General features: G+C 44.1%; 1 protein-coding gene across 5 annotated transcripts in view; it reads left to right on the forward strand.

Moving 5' to 3' along the window:
• The first annotated feature begins 15,000 nt into the window (after positions 1-15,000).
• The window catches only part of SMARCAL1 (SWI/SNF related, matrix associated, actin dependent regulator of chromatin, subfamily a like 1), a 53,936-nt gene continuing 50,877 nt past the window's right edge, over positions 15,001-18,059 (forward strand). Inside the window, exons 1-3 of one of the 5 annotated variants that reach the window (XM_042950100.1) lie at positions 15,001-15,197; positions 16,409-16,445; positions 16,880-17,755. In XM_042950100.1, the coding sequence (XP_042806034.1) occupies positions 16,939-17,755 (817 nt within the window). In that variant the 5' untranslated portion in view covers positions 15,001-15,197; positions 16,409-16,445; positions 16,880-16,938. The other 4 variants (XM_042950101.1, XM_042950102.1, XM_042950104.1 and 1 more) reach the window with 4 other exon arrangements.

The following is an 18,059-nucleotide window of genomic DNA, read 5'->3' on the forward strand; positions in this document are numbered from 1 at the left end:
AGAATGGTCTGATAGGACTAGGTCTCAGCTCAGGACACTGTAATTTTCTGCACTTTCTTTTATAGTATCAAATATTTCCTGAGGGGCCTGGCATTGTATCAGGCTCTAGGGATACAGGGATGAAATGGACATGATCCCTCCCTGAGGGCCCTTCCTGACTAAGTGACTTTACTGCATCCCTGCAGGTGTCTGGAAACAGAGGGCCTTGGATAGAAAAGGCACTCTAAATCCTGGGCTCAGAGGGACCACACCACTTGTTTTCCTTTGCCTTGTCCATGTTTCCAGGCCGGTGGCTTAATTTAGGAACCACAGGTTTGTAAGATCTAGAAAAAAGGTTGGAGGATATCTGGCTCATCTCTCTGATTTTACAGACTTAGGAACATCTATATGGTAGGATATAGGGGGTAGAGAATCTGATGGGATCTGGTGTCCAGAACTGTCCCTTTGCAAAGCGTCTCTCTCTGCAAGTTGATATCAGAGCATCACCCTGGAAATGATGTCAGCCCTGTGGCCAAGCGTCCTGACTCAGACACAAGGATTTAAATCTTAGTTCCAGCTCTGTGACCATAGGTATATTACTGAACCTCTAGAAGCCTCATTTCCTTGTCTATAAAATGGGGACAACAACTGGCCGCTACTCACAGGGAGTCCATTGAGGATTAAATGAAAAAAAAATCTGTGTCAAGAACTTAGCGCTGTGTATAGTACATTAAAAATGTTCCACAGATTTTAATTATTTAAGGAAAGCTTTTTCTCAAAATATGCTCAAGTTGGGATTGATTTGCCTTTTTTTCTGCCTCAAAATACGTGGCATCTGTAAACCTTGCTACTTTTAAGATCATCAGTCATTACCAATTGATGAAAATAACCCTTGTTGAAGCTCTTGACTCTCATTTCCCTGCAGCTCTTTCCCTAATGCTTCTTCTTACATATCACACATTTTGTAATAATACTCTAGGTAAGAGGTAATGTTCCAGCTATCTACTTTTGCATAACAAACTGCCCTACAACATACTGGGTTAAAAAACAACTGTATATGTTATATCTCATGAGTTTATAGGTCAAGAACGTGGGCAGGGCTTGGCTGGGTGGTTCCTTTGCTCCATTTAGTGTTGAAAGAGGTTATTCGGTGATATTGAGTTTGCCCTGGTGCAAATGGCTAGAATTCTGGGCTCAGCTGGGATGGTCAAGTGCTTACACATCACGTCTCCAGCAAGGTGGCTTTTAAGGTAGTCAGACTTCTTACTCGGAGACTCGGGATTTTATGAGCCTGTGCAGCAAGGGGATAACCTTGCTTCCAAAATCCCAGGACATCAGTTCTACCATATTCTGTGGTCAATCAAGTCACTAAAGCCTGATTCAAGAGGAAAAGAATTAGACTCCAATTCCTAGAGGTAAGAGCAAAGGATATGCAGCCATATTCAGTCTACCAGAAGTAGTGAGAGCATACAGATCAACTTTACTTATTTATTTATTTATTTATTTATTTATTTATTTATTTATTTTAGAGAGAGAGAGCAGGGGAGAGGAATAGAGGGAAAGAGAGAGAATCTCAAGGAGGCTCTACATTCAGTGCAGAGCCTGACATGGGGCTCAATCCCATGACCCTAGGATCATGACCTGAGCTGAATTCAAGAGTCAGATGTTCAATTAGCCACCCTGGTGTCCCAGATCAACATTTTTAATGTAAACATAGAAACCATTGGGGGAACAAAATAAAAGGAAATATACATGATTGTTTGTCCCCTCTATGGATAGGAAAACCCTAAGCATAAGAGGATAAGAAACCAGAGACACCAATTTTGATAGAGTTCAAACTTTTGTATTTCAGAAGCACTATAAACAAAACAGAAAATAAAACTCAAGCTGTAAAACAATAGCTACAACATAAAATAGGTTAACGTTTCTAAGGTAGAAAACTAATACAAATAAATAAGAACAAATAAATCTAATAGAAAATTAGGTAAAGTAAATTCATAGACAATTCCCCAAAACAGGAAATGCATATGACCAATAAACATGTGGAAACACTTCAATCTCAGTCAAAAAATAGAAATTAAACCAATTATAAGATATTGTATAATCTCGTTGACTTTGGCTGACCAAAAATATTTGACTGGATACTGGTAAAGATGGTGGGGCAACAGAAATTCTTAACAGACTTCCTGAAAATCAACTTGATAAAATATATCAAAAGCTTTTAACATGTCACATTCTTTGAACCACTAATTCTGCTTCCAGGAATTTACCCTAAGGAAATAATTATCAGTGTGCACAAAGATTTAGCAATAAAGATATTCATTGCAGTACTGTACAAAATAACAAAAAAATTGGAAGAAATCTAACAATAAGAGATCACTTAAATAAATTATGATATGTTTGCACAGTGTAATTCTATGCCGCCATTGAAAACAAGGTAAAATATGCTATTGACATGAGAACATTTTCACAATATATTGTTGAAGGGAAAATGTGCAGTATGATTCCATTTTTGCAATAAAAAAATATATTTACATAGAAAACAACATTGGCACCAGACAAATGTTATTGCTTCCACCACAGCCATTTGAAGATGCAAATATACGCTCTCAATATGACTATCATGGGTTGAATTGTGTTTTCTCCAAAGATATCGAAGTCCTAAGCTCCAGTATCTGTGAATATGACCTTATTTGGAAATAAAATCTTTGGAGATGACCAAATTCAGATGAGGTAATTAAGGTGGACCCTAATCCAATAGGACTGTGTTCTCATGGAAGGGGAAATTTGGATACAAACAAAAACCCACAAGGAGAGTGCTGTGAGAAAATGAAGGCTGAGATGGGGGTGATACAGCAGAAGTCAAGGAATGCCAAAGATCCCAGCAAACCACGAGAAGTTAGGGAAGAGGCATGGTACAAATCATCCATCAAAGCCCTCAGAAGGAACCAACTTTACTAATATCTTGACCTTGGACTTCTGGCCTGCAGAACCATGAGACAAGGAATTTCTGTTGGTTAGGCCACCCAGTGTATGGTACTTTGTTATGGCAGCCCTAGGAAACTAATAGAGATTTGCGACCCTGTCTACCAGATGAAGCTTCCTGACCTAAGCTGGGAGAGTTTTCTTGGCACGTGGAATTGGGACAATGAAAGATTGAGCCAGTGAGATGGAAAAATCATAGAAGCCCCAGAACAGACAGAGGACCACATGTGAACTAATGAGTGGGTGAAGGAGAGTGGTCTTTGGAGACAGAAGATTGAAGCAGGGGGACAGATGAAGCAGAGATGCCCTGGGAAGGAGGTCATAAGGCCCCGTGGAGCCAAAGAGAGCAGCTTTGGTGTCTGTTGGAGTTTAGTTCCCTTGAGGTCCAGAGATACTTTGTGCTCTGTGGGTTTCTCTGGAGTCCACTGCAGACTTTGATAAATACTCCTGTGTTTGGGCCAACCAGAGTGGATTTAACTGCTTACAGCTTAGAAGGCATTGAAGAGAACAATCAGGATGGATCCACAGTGAATGCCAGCACTAGGTATTTCCAGATGGTAGTCCTTATTCATTCTTAAGGCTTATCATAGTTTCTAATTTTTCTACAAGGAACCCATATAATGTGTTTCATTTTAAATTAACTAGATTAAACCATTTATTCGTTCACTTAACACATAGTTATTGAAAACTCCTTGTGGGCTAGGCACTGCTCTAGACCCTAAGGATGCAAGCACACAAGAATCCTTATCCTTGTGGAGCTAAAGATAAGGAAGATGGATCAATAAAACATAAGTGGTGATGAGGGTTATGGAAAAAAATAAAGGGGAGGGAGAAGGTATTGCCAGAGGGAAAGAGTTTTAATTTTAAATACAGTGTCCGGGCTAGGTTTCACTGAGAAGGTAAGTTTTGAACCAAGACTTGAAGGAGGTGGGAGAGCAAGTCACTGAGTGGAAGAAAAGTGACTCCAGCAGAGAAACCCACAAATGCAAAGTGTCTGAGGCTGCAGCCGGCCTGGGGACTGCTCAGCATAGGCACATCTTCATGTGGGGCTGCCTGGGTGTCCTCATGACACAGACACTGGTCATCCCTCCCCACAACCCCAGGGAGTGAGCCCATACAGAGCAGGTGACAGCTGCAAGGTCTTCTATGACCTGGCCTTGGGAGGTACATTCCATACCCAATATTTTGCAACATTTTACTGGTTACAAAGACCAGACCCATTCAATATGAGAATGTGAATACCAAGCAGCTTTTTCGGAGGCTGGCTACCACAGCTATTCTATTTAAATGATCATTTCTAAGGGGCACCTGGGTGGCTCAATTGGTTAAGCCTCTGACTTCGGCTCATGTCTGATCTCAGGGTTTGTGAGTTTCAGCCCTGCATGGGGCTCTTCACCCTCAGTGCAGAGCCTGCCTCGGATCCTCTGTCTCCCTCTCTCTCTGCCCCTTCCCTGCTTGTGTGCGTGCTCTCTCTCTCTCTTTCTCTGTCAAATATAAATAAACATTTAAAATATAAATAAATAAATTGTAATTTCCAATATTTGCAATATTTGTCAAGTTCCACCTAACACCCTCTGTTGGGTTTATCTAATAAAACTAAGTTGTATAACTTGGTAACTGTCTGGTTCTGACTTCCAAGGGACCCGATCTATGGAAGCAGATCTTCAATCTGTTAATCTCCTGATATGTCATTTGTCCCCAGAAAGAAAGAATCTTTAACAGACATCAACTTAAAAAATTTTTTTAATGTTTATTTATTTTTGAGAGAGAGAGAGAGACAGAGACAGAGTGCAAGCAGGGGAGGTGCAGACACACACACACACACACACACACACACACACAGAATCTGAGTTCTCATCACAGAGCCTGATGTGGGGCTCAAACTCGTGAACCGGGAAATCATGACCTGAACTGAAGTTGGACACTTAACCGACTGAGCCACCCAGGTGCCCCTAGAGCAGGAAACTGATCTTTAAAATGCAATGTTGTTTTCCATGTAAACAAAAGGACTTTTTAAAATGGTTTTTCATGTATGCTAAGTATACACTAAGAATGGAACTGGCAGGAAAAGCACAGGAAGATGACACTTTATTTTGCTCAGCGCTTCACCAGGAATTGTCCACTGTTTTTGGAAAGTCTCATCACCGGTGGCAATGCTGTCTGTGGGAACTGAGTCTCCAACATACCTACCTGTACTAGCCTCCATTCGGATCTGTTCCATTTGTCTGTTTCATTGTCTTCTGGGGCTGGGCTCTCTGTAAGTGTTTGTCAGCCCCTTCTGTTATGCCCAAACCAGACACAGTCTCCAGCTGCATTTCCCTGAGGGTGATGTCCTGACATCCAGGGTGGAGGGGGTTGGGACAAGAGTTGAGCAGGGATCTCCTGAGCTTCCTGACATTCAGGGGCCAAGGAATGCCCCTGTGGATCACAACAGGAGGAGAGCCAGCTGGAGCTCACTGAGGAAGAAACATTTTGTTGCCTCACTCCTGTCCCCATTGCCACCACCACAGCTGCCCCCATCATTACCACCCACCTACCTTTATAACGAAACCCCAAGGCACAGGCTCTAGAGTCAACTTCTACTTCCCAGGTGCCTCCACTGTGCCTCCATTGTGCCAGGCATCTCTTAAGCATTGGCACAGGCATTATTGTCCTCAGTTTTACAGGTGGGGAAACTGAGACCCAGTTTCCACAGTATGGCAAAGACCCTGAGAAGTTCTCCTAGAACCCTCACTGCTTTCAGGAAGGGCTGAGCAGTCGTTTCCAAGTTCAGGCAGAGACAGGCCTTCTCTCTCTCATCATTCTCTCTCTCTCTCTCTCTCTCTCTCTCTGTCTCTCTTTTTAAATGTTTATTTATTTTTGAGAAAGAGAGAGAAGGAGGGTGAGTGAGGGAGGGGCAGAGAGAGGGGGAGACACGGAATCCGAAGCAGGCTCCAGGCTCTGAGCTGTCAGCATAGAGCCCCAGGCGGGGCTCGAACACCTGGACTGTGAGATCATGACCTGAGCCTAAGTTGGATGCTTAATGGACTGAGCCACCCAGGTGCCTGTCTGTTCTTTCTCTTTATCCCTTTTCATTCCTGTGCAGGCTTAGAGGAAAAGAGGGGCCGGGAGTTCTGGCCAGATGGCAGGGTAATAAATGACTCTGATTTAATAATCTGTTGCTCTCCTCTTAATTAAGAGGCTTTTCCCTAAATGACCTGCTGATCACACTAGAGGGCACACTGCTTGGGTGAGGTTTGGGGGGCCAAGGGAAAGCTAGATGTGGAGGAGAAGAAGCTGGATAAAGAGGTGCCAGATGGACAAGAGAAACCCACCGTAAACATGCTGGTGGGCCAGCTTCAAGGGATCCTCTTTAGGTCTCAAATATAGTTGATCTAATCACAGGGCAGTGAGGAACTGCTTCGTCTTTGCTGTGTTGGGCTGGAAGCTGAGGTAGCCACAGGGCTTTTGAACTTCTGGAATAGAGTGTTTTATCTAACACATACTTTGGCACTCAAGTCCCCAAAGCCCTATCGGGCCTTGGGGAGTGGTTAGATGGCCTATGGACCATTCTGCATATGTAGTGTTACTTATACCCTTGATACACAGGGGCAGTGGTGGGAGGAGGGCTAAGGGTGCCCATTGTTCTGGGCATTGTCAAGATCGGTAGTTGCAATCAGATGATACTATTTAATAAACCCCCTATTTCATCCATGCAGTGACACTGTGTAATTCCTTGTGACTAAAAAAATCATGGCAATTAGCATGCAGCAGCATATTTTCAAAGCCTCGTCTGTAATTAGCATGGTATTGATAAAGTGTTAGCTAAAGATTCAGACTTTGAGTTTGTTCGTTAGGGACTGGTGTAGTTAATATTGGTACTACCCCCTTCCCCTCATCACCACTTAAATTGTAGTTGGGAGTTAGATTGAGATGTCAAACGCAATCAAAGCCTACATTAACACCCCCACTGAGGGACTCCTGTCCCTCCCTTATTGGCTCAGACTTGTTCAAAGGACCCCAAAGGTCATGTCATTCCAGAAAACAACCTGTCACTCAGTAACTCTCTCTTTTAAACATATTTCATTTAATCAACCAAACTTTGCTCAGCCTTTGTGATTTTGTAGGATTGGGTCATCCTTGTAACTACTATTTTTTCCCTTATTTCTGGATGTCAAATCCCTACTACTTCTTCAAAGACCAGTTGAGACAACACTGCTTCCTTAGCCTTCTTGGCTCTGCACTAGGAGCCCACCAGGTAAATGATCTCCTCACTGGTCCCTGCAGCAGTTTGTTCTTTTTGTATTGCATTTTTTGACACCCAGCTTCTCCCTTCCTCTAGACTTTAAGCTCCTTGGGACAAACTTTCCTTTCAGTGCTTGTTTTCCACCCACAGACAACAGGCATCTTGCACACAAATAATAGGAAGTCACAGATCATCTGCCTGTTACTATGTTATCAGTACCACACTGTTTCCATTATTGTAGCTTTATAGTGTATTTTAAATAGTAACAATAGATTCATAACTTGCTCCCATTGACCATTTACTGTGTCCCAGGAAATGGGCTAAGTGCTTTACATTCTCATTTAATCCTGGCTGGAAGTCTCTGGGATGGCTACAATTATTTCCATTTTATAGAGGAGGAAACCAAAATACAAAGAAATTAACTGACTTCAAAACAAATGCAATAAGCAAAGTGTAGAACAGTGTATATAGCATGTTACCATGTATATGAAAGGAAGGGGGGATAAATATGTTTTTAACTTAAATGTGCATAAAGTATAACCAGAAAAATATGCAAGAAACTGCTGATGCCATTAGGAAGGGAATGAGATGGCTAAGAGACAGGAAGGGGGGCAAGTTTTGGAGGCACTGAAGCTCATACACTTTGGGGGACAGGGAAACCTTTAAAGAAAAAATAATACAGGATCATGAATACAGAATTAGCTACAGGACCTTAGAAGAGGCCTATGCAGATGAGGGTCCCTGAAGCTGAAGCTTACATAGTTTCACATTAAATCTGCCTCCCGCCAGAAGAAAAACATTTCTCCGTGGGTACTCTTGCATGTGTATTGAGTTTGAATCATGCAATTGTATTGGCTATTCAAAAAGTATATAGTTATTTTGATTAATATTTTAAAATGCCATCTCTCCAACTGGCAGCGTGAAACAGGCCTTTTAATTTTTTTGAAGAGCAAATAACTAAGTTTCATTTATTTACAAGCAGAGAAGGATGTGCTCGTAACAAGCTGGAGGGGGCACAGAGAAGGAATTCTGGAGCTGCCTGTAGAATGGAAGGGGGGTTTACTTTCATCATTTAGAAGCAGAGGTTTGTGCCCAAGGTCTAAAAGTTTTGAGCGTGGAATGCATACTAGACGACACATCATTTGCTATACAAGGAGGGTTAAGAAGAGAGTCCCTGATCTTTCAGAAGCTTACAAGAGAGAAAAAAAAAAAAAAAAAAAAAAAAAAAACAAACCTAGAATAATATTGAACTGATTGCCAAGAGAGAGCTGATTTCCTGGAAACAAGTGCTGGAGGACCAAGGAGGTGGGTGGACTGGATGCTAATGCTCTTTCCCAAATGGATCTGATGGCCAGTGGTTTTCTCTTATTGCATCCAGAAGTAGGAGGTCCTTACTGTAAACTACCTAGAAAGCATTCATTCTCTTAACCACTCAATTAGGGTAATTCACCCCTATGATGAATGGGACTGTTCCTTCTCTTGGATTTGGTCTGTGCGGTGGGGGGAAGGGGGGTCATTGATGCAGATGTAGATGGTTCTGTTTGCAGCAGATGGCCAACCCCTCCCCCACCCCCACCCCCCACACCGCCCCTTCCCCCCCACCCTGTCCTCACTACCCTGATGCCTGAACTTGCAGCTTGCAGCTTGGAAGGGAATGGTCACAAGCCCCTCAGGCCCAAACAGAACATAAGATAGCTAGCAGCTCCCTCCATTTGTCTTTCTCCTGCCAACAGAACAAATCTGAACTTGCGGAGAATTTGGAGAGGATGCTTGAGAGAATCTTCTGACTGTAAAAACTGAAATACTGGATTAAGGGAAGGAAGCCTTCTTGGTTACAATGGATACAGGATGCAGCCCCCAAGGCCACTTAAATTTTCCCCTACTCTTGAACTTCCTTAACAGTTGAATGACCTTTTATTTGTGTGAAGTTTTATTTGGGTCATGATGTGTCCCCTCCTTTTTCCATTGAAGGAGAGGAGGCAATTGATGACCACAAAAGTAAAACTGAAACAAATGAGAGTGGAGGAAGGCTAGGGGAGAGAAGTAGAAAGTGCTTCACTTACATCTTTGAGAGCTGAAAGCCAGGAAGCAATCCAACACATACAACAAATAAAAATAAGCTTTTGTTCCGTGATGTGGGCAGTCTGGATAAGGGGTCAGAGAAGCAGAAATAAAAAAGAGAAGAATTAAAAGTAAATAAATATAATATAAAACGAAAAGGAAAGACATAAGAAGACACATATAAACACGGAGAACTAAGAGGTATAAAGAGGGACCCAGACAGAGGGGACAGGTCATAGTGACATGGCCGGCCAGCTTTCAGACACTATTATTCGCCCCCCTGTGGCCCTCATGGATATTGCACCAAGCCAATGACAATCTGTTGTGAAATTTGCACATCTGTAGAAACAAATGGGGCGTCACCACGTGAGCAATTTCCCACGGGAGAGATGACATTATATCAAGAGTAGAATATTGAACAAAGTCAGGTGGCTGTGCTCTCATTGTAGGGTCCATGGAGGAGCATAGTAAAGGGGGAGTAAGAAGTAGGACATCTGAGATGGAGCTTGGGCTCCCGTGTTACTTCCATCCTTGAGGAAACTACTTAGCTCCTCTTTGCCCCCATTTTCCACGAACAATCATGAAAAAATGTAATTGTTCCAGTTCATACTTCAGCAGGAAGCTGCAGAAAAAAATAACAGTCCATTAGAGAGTTCCACATAGAACCCTGACTTTCTACGCCAATTTCACATCTATTACTGCCAATGGAAGATGAGCCATGGAGCTAGGAGGGTGGGTGTGTGCGGGCCTCAGACATTCAGGCTCCTTGAGAAGGAGCAATGGTGCTGGAGTCTCCCTCCAGGCAGCTTTCCAAAATGAGCATCCAGCCAGGCCTGCATCATCTCTTCTCTGGCCCCCTGCCATGGCTTGCAAAAAGCCCTTCTCGCTGGCTCTCTTGCCTTCCTCCAGGGCACGCTCCACTCTCCTGCAGGGAGCAAGCTTCTTAAGACACACGTCAGATCACACCATTCCAGAGTGAATCCTTCAGTGGCTTCCTACCGGTATCAGAACAAAATCGAAACTCCTCCTCGTGGCCTGCAAGACCCTGAGGCTCTCTCTCCCACTTGCCTCTCCGGCCCTCTACTCCTCTGCCCTCTACTCCTCTAACACTGCCCTGCAGCCACACAGGCATTCATGCAGCTCTGCAAACACACCCAGCCCTTCCTCCTCTGCCTGCAGTGGCGCTGGCCTTTTCCTCTGCTTCAGAACCCTCCTTGCTCTGACGTCTCAGAGCTGCTCCCCTCCACCTTCAGGTCTCAAGGTTAATGCCTGCCCCCCAACCCTCGGGAGGCCTTCCCTGATCACTCTGAAATAGCTGCTTCTTCAGTCTCTACGTGAACCTTCTGCATGGGTCCTTCAGGCACTTATTTTATTTTTTTGTTTCCTTTTCTTTTTTTTTCCTGCTGCCCCAAATAGACCGTAAGCTTTATGGAAAAAGGGTAACATTTTCCGGTTCTTATTCGCTATTGCAATCCCAGTCCCTTTGCACTGTATGTGGCCCACAGGAGGTCCTCGAATGGTTGTTATATGAATATATGAATGGATGGATGGATAAATAAAGTGAAATTTGTGATTTTAGAGGAACACAAAAAGTGAAATTTTACAGGTCTAAAAAAACTGGATGAGGGTGTTGGGGGGATGCTTTTGGCAAAGGGTACACAAAGCTATGCTGGGCAGAGTATGTGCCAGATTTGAGAGAGAAGCTTGTGAAGTAATCACAGGCACTAAGACCAAACAGAGAAATGAAGATGCTTGGAGAATACTCACCAAAGTATGGAACGCACCGTGTGAAAAAAAATCCTGGAGTTTCTCTGTCTTTATAATACATTTAGAGTTTGGGGGGGAGAGGAGAGCTAGGGAAAGGCAGACCCAGGAGGGAGAAAAACTGAACTGTCAGACTCAGAGCAATTAAGTCCATCAGAACGGAACAACCGCTAAGGAAGGTGAATTTCTTGGCTTATAAACCTTCACACAGCTCCTCCGTGCTTTGGATATGTAAATGCCTTTGCCGACTGGCAGCACCGGAGGAGGGAACAGCCTCCTTTTCCATCCAAAGTTTTGCATCTGCTCCAGAATCTTATCACAGCGCTCTAGGTGTAATTAACTTGAGCAATGACATGCCCTTGAGGAGGCTGTCAAAAGCTCTCTCCCCAAAGAACTGTCAAGCCCTCTCTGGGGGATCAGAAACAGAGAGAAGTGGGAAGCCCACCACCTACATCACTAGCATGTAAGCTCCAGGGGGAGGGATCTTAATCTGGTGTAGTTTTCCAGACATACTATCAGGCAAGGGCAAGCATGCAACAACCATTTAATTAGTGTCTAGAAAGAGCCCCACACTGGGACTGAGATTCCCTGTTCCAGCCTGGTCTCTGCCTGGTCTGTGACATCAGGCAAGCTGACTTCCCTGGGTGCATTTTTACAACACACCCAGGCTGATCTGGCCTCTATTTCCTCACCTAGGAAACTATATAGGCTCTGAAGTCCCTTCTAGCTTTAAAATCCAACATATCAATATATCTGTAAATCTCGTATATATCAATGTATTTTTGCTTGCAGCTCAGCTAAGCCTAACTAATAACATGAGTGAACTGTCGTTATGGTTGTCTGATAAAGTATAAGACACCCAGTTACATTTGAATTTCAGATAAACCACAAATGCTTTTTTTAGTATAAGTAGTCCTAAGCAACATTTGAGACAAATATTTAGGGCCTTTGACAAATCTGATCATTTTAACTATTTGTTTTCTATCCTCCAGATACAGTAAACTTTTGCAGAGACAGTATAGATCTTACACATCTTTGGCATCCCTTACTGTTGTGTCTGCCAGATTTTTGGATTTCACAGACTAAACATTATTGGATTTTCTTGGAGAGGAAAACAATTTATTTATTCTGGTAAATAAAGGTATTTATAACCATCATTGCTGTACTAAAGAAAACCAGTTAAACATGAAAAACTCTGACACCGGGGCGCCTGGGTGGCTCAGTCGATTAAGCATCCAACTTCCGCTCAGGTCATGGTCTCATGGTTCATGAGATCGAGCCTGGGCCAGGCTGTGTGTGATAGCTCAGAGCCTGGAGCTTGCTTCGGATTCTGTGGCTCCCTCTCTCTCTGCCCTCCCTGGCTCTCACTCTGTCTCTTGCTCTCTCAAAAATAAATAAACATTAAAAAAAAAATTTTTTTTTTTAAAAACTGACATAAACTCTCTTTTTATATAACTAGATTTATAATTTACATTTTATATACATATCCATATATATTTATAATTATACCTATAATTATATGTAATTCTATTAATCATTTAAAAATGTTAACTTTACAGAATACTCACTACACTGTCCTTTCGTTTGCGGGTTTCTAAGGCAACCGGGTGACGCTTCAGATCACTTTGGCAGTGGCTAGTTGTCCTGTGTTTGCAAGCTTCAGCTGTGTGGTCCTGGCACCGCCCCCCGCCCTTTTTTTTTTTTTTTTTTTTTTGCTTTAGCTGCCAGAAAGGTCCGAGTTCAACTGGAGCTCAACTGCTGTAAGTATCTTCTCTCCTCCCTCCATTTCTTGGCTTATGTGCTTTCCTCCAGGTCTTTAAATCCTTTAATGAATGAACTTTCACTATAAGATGCCTCAAGAACTTCAGAAGTATGGGGGGGGGGGGGGGGGGGGGCGGGGCAAGGGGAAGCCTTGCATATAGCGAAGCCTCAACAAATGATGCTATTGGCAAAACAGATGTGAATATTAAGTGGCATCTGATTATATTACTTGCTGAAGAATATTTTTTTTTTAGGGAATTCTCATTTTTAATATGGCATTCTTAGAATTTTAGTGAGTGAGAGCTAAAAAGGTAATTGCAAATTCTAATCCAATTCCAGACCCACCAGGTTGGGACTTTTGGGGATAAGATCCACAAATGTACAGGAAATGTAGGATCCAAACTGCACTGGTCCACATGCCCTCTTAGTACATGTCAAAGGGCACTATGTGGTTTTACAGGTTTTATGTGAGCACAACAGAGTAAACTCGCTGTTATATAAATAGGGGGCAGACACGGTGAAAAGCACAGCACCCAACTTTCTTAGCAAATTAACAGACTCTGTTGGAGGACAGGGAGGGCAGGTAAAGGTGTTCACTAATTTCTGTTCGTCTGTATAGTAGAAAGTTCTTGCTGGGTGAAGAGAAATGAAAGACCAAGAAGATTTACCTCAAATAATAGCAATATCCATCTGGCATCTGTTCTGGGATTTCACAGTTCACTAAGCACTTCTCTTGTCTTGCTTTGATCCTCACCACAACAAGGAGATTTAGCAAGGTGATATTGTTTTCCATACCAGATGAGAAAATGGAGACACAGTTGCTGTGCTTGTGTGGCCATAAAAGAGGTAGAGTGAGATCTGCACGCTTTCTGGTACTAAATGTCTCTGAAGTTGGCTAAGACAGGCCAATATCTTTGTCAGTTAAAAAAAAAAAAATGAGGGGCGCCTGGGTGGCGCAGTCGGTTAAGCGTCCGACTTCAGCCAGGTCACGATCTCGCGGTCCGTGAGTTCGAGCCCCGCGTCAGGCTCTGGGCTGATGGCTCGGAGCCTGGAGCCTGTTTCCGATTCTGTGTCTCCCTCTCTCTCTGCCCCTCCCCCGTTCATGCTCTGTCTCCCTCTGTCCCAAAAATAAATAAAAAATGTTGAAAAAAAAAAATTAAAAAAAAATGATTTACATGTTTCAAAATTGATTCTGTGTTTCAAAAGTCACACAAGTTCTATAGTATTATTATAAGAAAATCCAAATAATTCAGAAAAATATATAGATTAAAAAGAAAAGTGTGTTCCATCCTATTCTGGTCCTGAGCAGTTTGGTGAGTTTTGGGGTTTCCTTTCTAAACCTTTTTAAATGAGTTTACATGCATTTAGAGGTAAGGCTTTTTCTTACCTTCTTCTTCCTTTTTTAACGGATCAATCTATACACACTGCTGTGCTTTGTTTTTCTTAACATTATACCTTGGCCATTTTTCCAAATCCTTAAGTAAAGATCTACCTCTTTGTTTTTAAGTGAGCCATGTTTGAAAACAGAATAGAAACCTTTGTGTATACTGAGAGAAATATTACCATCAATATGTAATAACTGAGTTGACCGTGTAAGGAAAGGGGTACTGATGCTCAGAAATGGGGCAAACTGACTCTGAGAGGGTCAGATAGTTTAGAGATTTTCCCTGAAGAACGGGGACTTCGGATTCAGAATCACAAATAGTCTAACAAAGCCTTGAAAAGCTAATAGCTGTCTCAGTTTTCCCATCTATAGAGTAGGGATACGAATAACACATGTTCCATTAGGTTATGGTGGAGGTTAAATAAGATAATTCACATTAAATGCGCAGCACAACAACCGATGAAGACAATGATGATGACCACGACGCCAATTCTCTTTAGTCCCTGAAGGTCAGGTAGGAGTTGGAACAAAGGGGGGGAGGGTTAAATTCCGAGGTTATCGACACCTAGAATGGATGCTCCAGGGGATACTTTTTATTAAGAGCTACCAAATCAATCCGCTGTCTGGGATTCCCCTGGAGACAAGCTGAGACCGCGAGACTCTAGTTTTGGGAACTTCTAGTTTCGGAAAGTTCTCGTTTTGGAAACTTTAAGACCTGGTGTTTGGCTAAACCTTTGTGGGAACGGAGGACTACAATTCCCAGGCTGCATCGCTCCAGTCCCGCCCCGCCCACGTCGGTGCGTGTCCTCTAATTCCCGCCAGGCTCGTGGCCCAAACTACAGGTCCCGGAAGACCTTGCGGCACCGGTCCCCATCACCCACTCCATCACTCCCACTTTATGAAGCGTAACTGCGGCCGCGTTGCCTGCTGGGAAGCGAAGTTCTGCGGTGACCCCTCACCCTCCAGGCCCAAGCGCGGCAGTAAGGTGGGCGAACTGGCGGCGCTGGAATACCCGCTCTTAGCCGCCCACCGGGAAGGGTAATCTAGCTCGAGAGGGATCTGGAGAAACCCCTGGGTTCGGGGAGGCCTCAAACGTGGCTCGTGTCCAGTGCCTCTACGGGTGAGAAGGCGGACGAGACCAAACGCCAGCCTGGAAGAGGGGGTCGGCCACGGGGAAGGGTAGATCCAAGTGGAGATAATAGGGGTGGGAGTGGGGCGTGGCGCTCTGTTATTGCGCGGTGGCGGGAGGCGCGCCCACAGAATGGGGTGGAGCTGGGGGCCCCAGCCGAGGGGCGGCGGGGTGTGAGTGTGGGAGGGTGGGGATGGCTTCAGGACTTGGGGGCTGTTTAGTGGGGTTTCTTCGTCCCCTGGCCTCGCCTCCCGTGGCTAGTGAAGGCAGTCAGCGCACCCGGCTTGGGCCTGGAGATCTTGGGGGTGCAGGAGAGCCCTGGTTGGAAAGTTAGGAGCGTGTTACCCAGGGAGCCTGAGGGCTTCAGCTCTGACCTGGGAACAAAGCCTTTGCCATATCCTTCCTAACTGCTGGTGGTTAGAGGAAGTGAAAGGTCTTGGGGGGGTACCATGGAAACTCCGTGTGATGCAGAGCTGTGCCCAGGAGAGTCTTAGCAGCAAGGAAAGCTTTAAACCCCTTCAGAGGCGGAACAGAGCTGCTGGATTCCATCCTCAGGTCGTCATTGTAAGCACTCGTGGATGGAGGTCTGGTCTGAACCAAGCCAGAGAAATTGGTGTCCAGCTCCTTGGTTCTAGAATACTGTAAAAGATTGTATTGTTCATAGAAAAATGTCCAAGTAAATAAATTGAAAAAGAAAACCAGGACACGAAACAGTGTATGTAATGATCCTTTTCTGTAATACATAAATGTTTCTCCTGAATATGTGGCATGCATCTACGGATAGGAATAGAAAAAAATCACTCTAAGCTACTCTAAACCACTAACAGTGCTTATTGATGGGTGGTGAGATTACAGACTAATTTTACTCTTTTCTGTACATCTTTTTGTAGCATCTGAGTTTGTACAAGGAGCCTGCATTACTTTTTTTTTTTTTTTTTTTTTTTTTGCTGATTTTTCCAAGCGTCATGGTTGCTCTAACGAGGGCCAGCTACTTGTGGCTTTCACCTGGCCACCTGCAGATTGGTTTGCCAGGAAGGATGACAGGATTGAATTCAAGGGGGTGAGTTTAGTGTGCAGTCTATATGAGGCTAATCCTGCCTTCCTTCTTTATTTCTTCCAGATTGGCCAGAGTCTGTGTTCACAAGTGACACACCATGGTATGTGGCTGTTTTGGTCTATGTCAGTCTAATCCATAATCACTTCTGGTTTGAAATGTCACCCTTTTCATTATCTGAAAGATCTAGGTTGCACTGCATAACTTCCTTGGGATCTGATAACTCACATTGGCTGGGGGAGATGAGAGGGAGAAAAATATTGCAGCAGAATTACTATTTTAGCTTTGGATTCGATCTTACCTTGCTTTTTGCTTTTTTGTCAGGATCTTTGTTTTAGTGTATGCTACCCACTCTCCCTGTGTGTGTGTGTGTGTGTGTGTGTGTGTGTGTGTGTGTGTTTAATTATAAAAGAAACTTTAACGTATCCCTTGATTGTACTCCTTGTGCATTTCCTGGGACAAAAGCTTGTGAAAATAAAGGTAGGAGCGTGGCCAATATGTTTGATGTTTATTTCAATATTGTTTTTCCTTCCTCAGCTTTTGCCAAGTTTCTGATTGAAGAGTGACAATCCTTGCATAAGCATTTCCCTGTTAAAATGTCCTTGCCTCTCACAGAGGAGCAGAGGAAAAAAATTGAAGAGAATCGACAGAAGGCTCTGGCCCGTAGAGCTGAGAAATTATTAGCGGAACAGCATCAGCGCGCAGGCTCCGGCTCCTCCATTGCCGCCAACTCTTCCCAGTCCAAGCAGGGTCTGCCCCCCAATCTCCCCAGGGAGCCTCCTAAGCCGGTGAGCCATGGTGTCCTTTTCAAACAACAGGATCTCAGCAGTTCATCCACTGGTGACCAAAGACCTCCTAATCCCCACCATTTTCATCTAAGCACTCCACAGCAGGCAAAGGGGAGCGGGAAGATACACGAAGATGTGCCCACAGCCTGCCTGAGCCACAGCCCACCGAGTCAAATGACTGCCACCAGGGTGTCTCCTCCCTTGGCAAAAAGTCCTCCAGGGGCTCCCACTCAACAGCTGTTGTGTTATCAGTCAGGTCAGGCTTCACACGAGACCAAATCCACACCCTTTGCTAACACAGCTCGTGAGCCTTTGGCCAAAGCAAAGAGTTTCCAGAAGACACCGGCTTCTTCCTTTGGACAGCCACACAGGGACCCTGGATTAGACGCCAAGGCAGAGAGGCCCTCCACCTCGGGGCAGAACATTTCTGACAGCCGCTGTGGTTCAGGGAGTGTGACAGCCAGGCCAGAAGGAAGGCTCTCACAGAAATCGGGGGCCTCGTTCCACAAAGCAGTAAGCTCGCAGCAGGGAGCATGCATAAGGAGTGGGGATCGTTTCCAGGTGAAGATCGGGTATAATGCACACCTCATTGCAGTCTTTAAGAGTCTGCCCAGCAGAAGTTACGGTAATGAGCCTTCGGTCTTGTTCTTCTGATGTTTTTTCCTATTTTTAGAGTCTCTTTTAATCTGACAGGTTCTCATAAATATGAAGAGAGCGCATTGGCACATTCTGTCCGTCCAGTTGTTAAAAATTTTTGTTTTTGTTCATGTTTCCTTTTGTAATAGACATCCCTCCAAACAGCTGTCAAACTTGGGGGCTGCCACAGGGCCGTATGGAGAATGAATGAATATTCACTGAGAGGCCAGGTCCCCTGCCGGGTACTTTATTTGTGCTGTAGCACTTAAGCATAACAACCATTTTTTGCGATA

Source organism: Panthera leo, chromosome C1, assembly GCF_018350215.1.
Source record: "Panthera leo isolate Ple1 chromosome C1, P.leo_Ple1_pat1.1, whole genome shotgun sequence".
NCBI classification, from domain to species: domain Eukaryota; kingdom Metazoa; phylum Chordata; class Mammalia; order Carnivora; family Felidae; genus Panthera; species Panthera leo.